Source organism: Panthera uncia, chromosome B4 (assembly GCF_023721935.1).
Source record: "Panthera uncia isolate 11264 chromosome B4, Puncia_PCG_1.0, whole genome shotgun sequence".
Classification (NCBI taxonomy): Eukaryota; Metazoa; Chordata; class Mammalia; order Carnivora; family Felidae; genus Panthera; species Panthera uncia.
In genome coordinates this window covers 110,129,136-110,139,410 of record NC_064809.1, presented here as the reverse complement: position 1 = coordinate 110,139,410, position 10,275 = coordinate 110,129,136, and the positions used below count along the sequence as shown (strand labels likewise).

The following is a 10,275-nucleotide window of genomic DNA, read 5'->3' as shown; positions in this document are numbered from 1 at the left end:
TAACCTCTCAATTTCCTACTCTGTGAGGTGTGATAACAATGCCTACCTCACAGGGGAGGTGTGAGGGCTACGTGCGGTGAGCCCACGCTTGCTGCAGGCACACGCAATAAATGTTCGTGGTAGTGTTTTCCCACATGATGCACTATAACTCTCAAGAGTTAGAAGAGTGTGCACAGGCCATAAAGGAAGGAGTGGGGCCCAGTTTTCTGACTCTAGGCACTTTCCCTTTATCCCCTTATCCTCCAAAGGTATAGGATATAAGTTTTCCAATGTACAAGCCCCCACCCGCCTACCCCCCTTCCAAGAGGTTCAGCCAACGGTCCAGCTTCCATATGCTCGCACGTCCAGGGGGTACAAAGGTATCAAATATTATCAGAGTTGAGCACAACCCCAGCCTAGGGCCCTCTTTCCCTCCTTCAAAAACTGCGTCACAAGCCCTCTGCGAACCTTCACAGGGCACCTCGTTCCACCCGGAATCCCCCTCCACCACAAGGGGAACGACCTCGGCCCCAATTGGCTATCACCCTGGGCAACCAAGGACGCGGTGGGCACGCGGCGGCTCCGGCCGGTATTTAAAGGCTGCCTCTGCCCTCGGCCCCTCAGTCCCACCAGGACTGCGACGGTGAAGCACCTGGGTTGGGAGTGAGCTGCAAGGTAACGCGCAACCCTTGCCTCCCCGGTTCCCAGCCCGCGCCTCTGCCGAGGCGGGTGTGTGTGGGACCCGGGAGCGGGTCTCGCTGTGCGTCGCCCACCAACACCTTCCTCCCCCACCATCCTTACCCAGCCCCAGTCCCGCCCAACCCACCTGGGCAAGACAACTCGGGTGCGAAGAGATTACGAAGGAAGAGCGATCAAGCAAGCGGAGAAGAGGGAGAAGAGGAGTCCTCTTGGAGAGAAAGGCGTGATCCCGGGAGCAGGCACGTGGTGCTGAGCGGACTAACGAGGCTCTTCAGCTCTTCGGATCTGGCCAAACTTGACCGCTACCCGGACGCTTCCATTTAGACCTCCCGGAGCTCCCTGAACGATGACCCAGACTCTCCACAAAAGGGAGGACCCTCTGAACCTGGGCGGCGGCTGGGCATCCTCGGCCCCGTTAGGCACCTGGTCTTCCTGGCACCGAAGGCGCAGGGGCGCTCCAATAAACAAGCGGCGCTACCGCTCTGGTCCCAAGTCTGAGTATGAGCCCCCCAGGAAGCAACAGCACGGTCCGGGCCCCTGGTTCCAACCACCCCGACGGCCCCACTGGGAGGTGTACTCTAACTGGGGGCGCTGGGGAGGGCCCTGGCGCCCACCTCCAGAGGGATGCTGGAGGCCTCCAGGCCGAGTGCAAGTGATCCGGGTGTACGGGCTGCAGCCGCTCTGCCTCTGCTGCTGCTCCTGCTGGCGCAGGCCCTGGAGCCCGCGCTGGGCCAGGCCCCCGGGCAGGAAGAAGCGCTGGGGCCGCAGGGGCCGCGGCCTGCGCCGCCACCCTCGCCGCTCCTTCCCCAGGAGCCCGCCCGTGGATCTGAGCACGCTGCTCCGGCCGGTCAACCTGTACGGGTGGCGGGCACCCGGCATGCGGGCGCCGCGGAACACCACCCAGTTCATCATGAATCAGATCTACGAGGACATGCGGCAGCAGGAGAAGCTGGAGCGCCAGCAGGAGGCGCTGCGGGGGCAGCAGGCCCAGGCGCGCGGCCCGGCCTCCCCCGAGGGCCCCTCCTGGAACGACGCGCCCCCCAGCGGCGGCGAAGAAGCCGCGGAGCTGCGGGAAACTTTGTACAGCTTTGCGCAGAACCCGCCTCTGGTCTTCCCTCCGGACCAGTCTCCGACAGCACGGCTGGGGGAGGAGGAGGAGGACGACGAGGAGAAAAATGAGGAGTATGATGAGGAGGAGTGTGACGGGAAGGAAGAGGAGAGCGAGGAGGAGGAGGAGGAGGAGGAGGAGGAGGCAGAGGCCGAAGACGAAGAGGAGGTCCAAGAGGCGGACTGTGTGGATGAGGGGGAGGAGGAAGAGGAAGAGGAGGAGGAGGAAGAAGAGGAGGAGGAAGAGGCGGAAGAGGAAGAAGACGAGGAAATAGAAGAGGAGGAGGAAGGGGTGGAAGGGGAGGAGCAGAGGGAGGAAGAGAATCACTTACCTCTGGAAATGCCTTTATCGTTCCTAGTGGGCGCTGAGGAAGAGAGAGAGAACTTTATAAACTGTACTTATTTAAGCCCCACGCAGGTAATTCCCAAAATGCCGCAGGAAGCTCTCTTCATGTTAGACGACATTAACTGTTAGACATCAGGAAAGGGATTGAGAATGAGACGGAACTGATTTGAGGCTAAACTGCATTAGTAACTTATTAAAACCTAATTTAAAAAGTGGGTTCCATTAATAAACATATCTATGTAAAGCCCTCCTTTGACCATTATAAAACATTTAAAAATTGGTGTGTTTGTGTATGACTCTGGGTGGGGGAGGGGAGCTTTCAAATATAATTTAATTGGAAATGATTAAAGGCCAAATATTTTATTACTGCAGTTTGAATAGTTTCTTTTGGTGTTTTCCTTTCTAGACACTGGAGGTTTCTTTCTTTCTTTCTTTCTCTTTCTTTCTTTCTTTCTTTCTTTTTTCTTAATTCTGGCAATGCTGAAAGGTTTTTTTTTTTTAACAAATTTATTCAACTGTCTACTTAATAAACTTGGAATCAACAGATATTTTGGCTGTTACATGTTTAAGAAGCACATGCCATGGCTAGTGAACGTCTATCAGTGCTCTTAATACTGAAACCATTTAAAAATGTCTGTATTTCAAAAAATATTTTTCCTTGTAGATTCTCCACCTTCAGAGTTCATTTTTGAGGGTTGTATTTTGATGACCGCATTTGCAGTGTCTTGTGGCATCGCTCATTTATATTCCTTGTTCCGCAGCGCTATGGATCTTCCTCAGAAGAACATGGAGTTGCTTCTGTGGAACTGGTTATCTGCCATGGCCTCAACAATCCATAAATCCATGCATGGAGAGGATTCCCCATGGTCAGAAGTCAACTTGTACATCTAGTTAAAATCCAAGGTAACGGCCAGCAATGGAACATAGCTTAGGTTTTGAAGCCTTGTTCCTGGATATATTCCTTGTCATAAGTTCACAGGAACCAGAAAAAATAGTTTTTGCACAATGGATTTTTTTAAAGGATTATTGGCCTATTGGGGGTGGAATGTTTTATTTCTTTCCCAGTTTGTCTTCCTTACAAAGGACAGGAAAACAAAGATGGGTAAGTGCAAGCCTACGTGAGCTAGTTTTTTAAGGTCTGAGCAATTACCTGGAGAGAATACATTATTCAGAGTAATAGCTTTTATTCAAACATTTTTAGGAAGTAGTAACACATTTCCTTCTGGGCACTTAATTCCAATAACTTAATAAAAGGTTCCACCGATGGCATATTCCAGAATATCCCTAGATGAAGAATTTGAACCTGCTTTCTCGAAAATGACATTTTTTTTTTACAAACTATACCTCCAGTTTGAACCACAATTTAGTATTTATTTGATGAAGAGAAGACTGTATGGTGGTATCTTACATGGATGTTGAATTTTACTCATATCCCAGCATACATAGCTTTGGGGGGGATAAGCTTAAGCTCTTGAAAAATAAAGTAATTGAAGTGTTAAATGATAGTCCTCGGCTTTTCACTTACTATTTAATGTCAGAAATCTATTCAGCAATACTTCAGCTGTCAACAGGATGAACAGAAGAAACGACACACTATAGGAATCTTAAAATGACAACCCTCCAAACTGTAGCAATGAATAACCAAACATTTAATAATACTCTAAAAAATCATTACTTTTCACAAGATACAGCTTCTGAGTGACCTATAAAGGAGTTTAAAAATAGCCAGCCAGCCATATTACTGTTACTATTCTAATATGTATTTGTAGGAGGAAATCAAGAGTTCTGCTCCTGATACTGACCCACAAATTCTTGCAAATCAAAGCTCATAGAATACTTTGTCCAAGACATTACAATATTCACTGGGTCATAAATACGTTCTCATTAAGGATTTAGGATTTCATTTCTTCATTATCACATCTGGACAATTATCAGTTTATTATTACAAAAGATTCTACTTTTACGTTAAAAAATTTAACACATAATTGGCTCCGCAGGCACGCGGCATTCTTCGTTAGCCATTGTAAAGGATGTAAACCTCAAGAATTTCCTCCACTTCGCAAACTTTTGTTCAAAACACTCCTAGGGGCCAAGCAATGTAAATCCTGATAAGGATACAATGGTGAATAAACAAAATCAGTACTCTCGTGTTGCTTATGGTTTAGGAGAAAAGACACATTAAATGAGGAGTTAGACAAATTAGTCACTCTTCAAGCAATGCCAAGGAAATGCATCACTAGCAAAGTATGTATCACAGGGGTTTCCAAGGGGATGTTTACTGTGGGCAGAGGGAACCATGAGTGTAAAGGCAGAGAGCTGGGAGGAGCCTGGTGCCTTTAAGGGACTGAGGACAGAAATACGAGAATGTCCCGAAGGAGCAGCCAATGAACAGTGACAGAGGTAGGCAGAAGCTATGTTATCTATTAATTTCTGTGCAACCCATATCTTCTGAAATAGACACCAGCAAAAATTAATGACGAAAATGATTAGTACCTGATGATTCTCTATGGGAACTCTTGTTTTATTAGCCAGGTTGTGATGGCCCCTTTTCTAATCCTAAAGGCTAATATGAAATAATTAAATCATGCTGGGAGGAAAGAGGGATAGTCCCCCCGCCCTCAGTATACCCCACCATTACATTTCTCAGACTTCTCCCCATTCACTCCCATGTAATGACAGGATCCTAGGGGTTGTTGCTTAGCATGCTTGGAGCACTGTAGTTCTCCATTCTCATGGAGAACCTCTACGCAGCTTGTTCAGTACAACTTGATGATTCAGTAATATCAGTAAGAACTCAGAATAAATCTAGTCTTTAGTTTTAGAGTTAAGTGTACACTCGAAGAAAATACAATTTTCCAAAGTAAGTCTATCATTCTTAAAGTTGTTTCAAACTCGATGCGTGAACACGGCGATAAAGAGGTGCCATTTAGTCAATTCTCTCAAGAGTGGAGGTATTATTTCCCTTGCCAATGATAAGAAAGATAACATTATAAATCGCAGATATGTTTAGAAGGCCTAGGCTTGATAAGAATCTTTGCTGTCTATTCGTAAGTGTTTTTAAATATAGAGATTCCGGTATTTTCCTTTCCTAGTGACTGAGAGCATTTCTTGATTTATCTTCATTACTTCATCTCCAGAGTAACTCAAAGGGATTTTTTTTTTCTGTGAAAATATTAGTCTTCTAAGGATGGTAAATACGTTTGACATTTAGAGATCAACTCTGAATTCTGAGTATGGTTTCATAAAATTTTTAACATCTGCTTATGAAAAAAGTAATTCCAACAGATTTAGTTCCATTACAATTAACACAAAAGGTGAAATAACCAGTTTCCTGATGGCTACACCAGACCTACAGAGTCTGGGAAGGAAATAATACAAATATCATCTCATAGGTGGTCTCAGGGCAAGGGAGTGAATAGGACTAAGAAAACAGCTTTAATTTTGATTTTAACAGCATAAGAAAATTATATATGCAGCTATGTTGTTCATATTTAGCTACATTTATATTAATGGAATAACAATAGAAAATTACTCAATATTCATGCTTCCAAATTCCTTTGGCCTTGGTTATCTGTGTATTTAAAGCAAAATCAGAATGTGGCTGCCTCTTACCTGTTTCAGGTACTATCGTTGTTCTGTATCCATTTACTCTGTATTTGCATCTATTTACATTTAATCAGTTAATGGAACATGGCCAGACATCAAGGTCAGTTGAGGGAAGAGAAGAGTTTGGGCCTTTGTTGTGGTCACTGCTGCCTAAGAGTGCCTAAGTAGCCACTTTCCTCGGGTCTGTTTCCTCAAAGGTACTTGTCATACTCCATTACTGCTCAAGTCTACTGTGGAGATCAAATAACCCAATATTTAAGAAGTACAGTGTAGATTGCATCACCGTTAATTAGACGCTAACCTACATCTAATCATAAAAATCATGTCGATTTCTGAACATGAGATCAGTTTACGTTCATTAACTAGGCTCATGAAGTGTCATCTCACTGCAGTTCTGTTGGACTGAGATATCTAGATATTTTAGTTGTTATCACTAAACTAAGAATGAACGAATCTGCCCTTGAAATTCGGTTTTGGCTCCTGGTAAAATAGTGTGCAAATGTAGTGCTTTGGTGCCTTGCTATTGAAAGTGTAGTCCATGGACCACACAGCATTGTGTCCACCTGTGGTCTTGCTAGAACTATCAATGCCCAGCCTCCACCCAAACCTTTTGAGTTAGAATCTGCTTTGTAGCACAATCTTTAAATGATATGCCTGCACAGTGAAGGCCTAGAAGCTTTGTGGTTGAGGGGTTTGTGCCATTGGAGAGTCCTCAAGGGAATTTAATGATCAAGGCTGCACTTTGTAGCTTCAAAACTTCTATTATTTACTACTGGTGTGACCTCAGGCATGTTACTGAAATTTTGGCTTCTCATTCTCCTCATCTGTAGTATCTGCCTCACGGGATTAAATGAGATTATGAAGGTTAAATGGGTCAATACATACCAAACACTCAGAACAGTGATATCCAATATCTACTAGTTATAATACTAAGTATTTAATAAATGCACAGATGAGACCATCGACATATCCTGGGGTGTCTAAAAGTCACTTGTTAGTAATCAGAGCAACTGTAAATGTAAAACCTCACAAGGTAAGTAACAAAATGATTCACTAACTACCTTGTTTCCCCATGGATAATTGTAATCAGATACATACTTTGAGCTGTACTTACTGTTGTGCAGGACTACGAAAATCAAATCTATATAGCTAGAAGTTTCTGTTCTTTATCATCTCCCCCTAATGCCAGGTCAGTGATGTTTCTTTCCTTCTTATGGCTGACATTAATACCCTAATGGCTAGTGCTAAGAACTACCCACCCCAGTCAGGATCATTCTTTTTTCATAGAGGCAATGTATCTTTTCAAAATCAAAACACATGCATAGCAATGCTTAAAGAAGAAGGTTCTGTCTTATGCTACACCTAAGACAGTGAAAACTCCAATAAATATTAAATACCTGCTACAAGCCACCTATGTGGAAAACATACACTATTCAGAACAGAGATCTTAATACTTCAAAAAACATGTAAGCATATGCAAGATTTTTTTTAAATTTTTTAATGTGTATTTATTTTTGAGAGACAGAGACAGAGGAGGGCAAGAGAGAGAGAGGGAGACACAGAATCTGAAACAGGCTCCAGGCTCTGAGCTGTCAGCACAGAGCTTGATGAAAGGCCCAAACTCACAAACCACGAGATCATGACCTGAGCCGAAGTCAGACACTTAACCAACTAAGCCACCCAGGTGCCCCAGCATATGCAAGATGCTTAAGATGTATTATCACATTGAAATACATAGCCACGCTGTGAACTAATGCTTTATTTTCCTTATACAGATGAAGGGCCTGAAATGCAAAGAAGCAAAATGTTTCAGGACTCATGTCCTCTTTTTGGAGTTTAAAGTTATAGGCCCACTGTATTATTGGAACATATCTCTCTATTGTCTTATTTAAGACACCTTGGGTAGGAACAAAATTTCCTTTAATAACCTTGACCTGAGTTCCAAGGAGAGTACAAAAGATTATATTGTCTTCGATGTGGGGTTGATAATAATGGCACCTAAGGAAGAGATACTAATATTCCTGTCTCTGTTATAATTCTTACTACTAGTTTAACAGCTTATGTAAGTCATATGATGACGGTCACTTTGGTTAATAATTTTATATATGTGTGTGTCAATATACACATATTTGGTGGGAAAAAAACACCTCACTGAGAAAATTTAGTTTTAGTGACTGTATTGCTTCTCATCTATAATTGAAATCAATGTTTTCATGAAGAAAAATATTCACAAAAATTGTAGGTAATTTTGTAGGTGTATTAAGATACTGGATATCATTCATAACACTATAACATTATTGAAGGTTCTGTCTTATATTACTCCTAAAGAGAAACTATTAATATTAGCATCTTCTGTAGTTTTCATGTGGCATTTGGACTTTTTTATAACGGTTGATACTTCTATTATCATGAAATATTTGAGTATTCTCTCCTGTGAAGAGATTTAAAAGTTTAGCACGTCACTTTTAGTAATTCAAGACCTTTTACTGATGTTAATTTAATTTACCGGTTCTGACAAAACTCACTATTAAATTAGACTTCCTACGACATTTACTATTAATAGCACTACCAAAAGCAAAATTATAATGCTGGCATCTGTAATTGGATATTTTGTTGTTGTTGTAACTTTCTTTCAATTGTAACATTCCACTGAGCTGAGAGATAATATAAAATGACAAGCTGAGGTCAGGACTAAGTGGATGTACATCTTCCCACCCCCAGTGGATTTTCCAAAGTCAATGTTCATCTTTTATTTATTCTTTTAAAAAAAATAATGTTTTCCTTTTCTGAAAAAAATTTTGTGAATTCCACATTATTTCCTGCAATAAACCCATCACCTCAAGGTATATACCAGCGCAAATATTTAAATACAAAACGAAGCTAAATTAACTTACCTTTCTCTTACATACTCTCAACTTTGCCTTCAGACGCGCGACATATGCTCTGCAACTATTAATATATAGGGTGCCACCTAGTGGCAAAGGTTGGACATTTAGATGTAAACTAATGATCATGGCGTTCCTGTTGTATTCACAGATGCATTTTTCTGGTACACATACTATATTAATACATAGAAAATGAACATTTTAAAGGTGCTGGCCCAAGGACTTGATTAAGATGTCTGTATCATTTATTTGAACGTGTTGCCAACTGTCTTGGTGTTTAACAATAGCATCTTTTTGACCTATGAAACTAAGCCATAAACATAAACTATCAAACTGTAAAAGAAAGAAGGAAAACAGACCCAAAAGATTCTCGGATTTCCATGGATTATTATTTTTATACTTCTAATTTTATACTGATAATAAGTTTCTCTAAAGATATTACTATAATAAATCTATTTTGAATTCCTTTTGAGATTTACACCCCTAATTAATACAAGCAATGTATTTTTGACAGTATATTTGTTTTGACTTAAAACCAACAGCAGAGAAGACAATTAACAAATTTTGAATTTATTTTTCGATGCTTAAATTTTAACTCCCAGTTGCTAAAGTAAATAATGCTTAATACTTTAATCCTGAAAAATAAAACTATGTGCCCATTGGCCTAGTTTTATTTATTTTATTTTTATATTTTTTTTTCTAAAATTTAAGTTTTTATTTTAATTCCACTTCTCTGACATGCAGTGGTACATTATTTTGGCCTAGTTTTAAATGCAGGACTTGTGATCGTCAATTACCTCCTGGGACTTGAGCGTCATTTCATTTATTAATGATCACAGCCACTCCTTAGAGCACAACTTGTCAGGGAAAGAGACAACCCTGCTTATTTGTTCATCTGGCATCCAGAGGATAATTAATATTTTTATTACTGTCCCATTTCCAGCTCTTTCCAGCTGCTTAACCACTTCTATTGGGAGCATAAGTCAGTGCTGAGGATTGGCTCTGCCTTAGCCTGAGAAGCAGTTTCCACGTATACAACTTTCTTAGTAACACTTGCATCAGTTGCTCCGAGCACCTCTGGAAAGAGCAGGTACTCAATTCACCGAGAATTCCATTATCCTTTGAAAATTATAGCTAGTTTTCTGTGGTTCTCCTCCGGCTAGAAAATCCCTCAGGGCAAGGAACTGATTTTCTATTTCAATACAGACTCTTACATATAAAAAGCCCTCAATAAATGTTTTTAATATTCTGAAAATATTTATTCTGAAAAAATGAAACGAAATGTATGAAACGAGCTGTGATCATTAGGTAGCTCTCATAGGGAAGCACAGTGACTTATTCATGATGAGTGTACTAAAACCACTTTCAGATGCACAACATCTCTCGCACCCTGAGCTCTGTGTTATACACTAGGCACATCCTTGTGGACAAAACAGACCTGTATAGGGACTGAACACAAAGTCCTTTAATCACAAGGAAGCTCTTAACTCAGGCTTGCTAGGCCACAGAATCATGAATATGAGCCACCTAGATAATGCCCACAGCAACGATCTCCCTCTTCAAGTGCACCTGAAAATACATTTTAAGTTCAATTATCATTCTACAATTTAAATAGGTTTGGAAATTTAAATACTTATTTTTTGCCACGTTTCA

The 10,275-nt window shown here is 41.5% G+C and overlaps 1 protein-coding gene across 1 annotated transcript; it reads left to right on the top strand.

The window, feature by feature from the left end:
- Window positions 1–251: 251 nt before the first annotated feature.
- CCER1 (coiled-coil glutamate rich protein 1) lies at window positions 252–2,410 on the top strand. Its single transcript, XM_049626073.1, has one exon. It carries the CDS (start codon window positions 1,025–1,027, stop codon window positions 2,258–2,260), a length of 1,236 nt encoding a protein of 411 aa, XP_049482030.1. The 5' UTR covers window positions 252–1,024; the 3' UTR covers window positions 2,261–2,410.
- The last annotated feature ends 7,865 nt before the right edge of the window (window positions 2,411–10,275 follow it).

Bases quoted from the DNA above. Each gene is read 5' to 3' on its own strand.
- CCER1 (XM_049626073.1), top strand. From the start codon at position 1,025: ATGACCCAGACTCTCCACAAAAGGGAGGACCCTCTGAACCTGGGCGGC.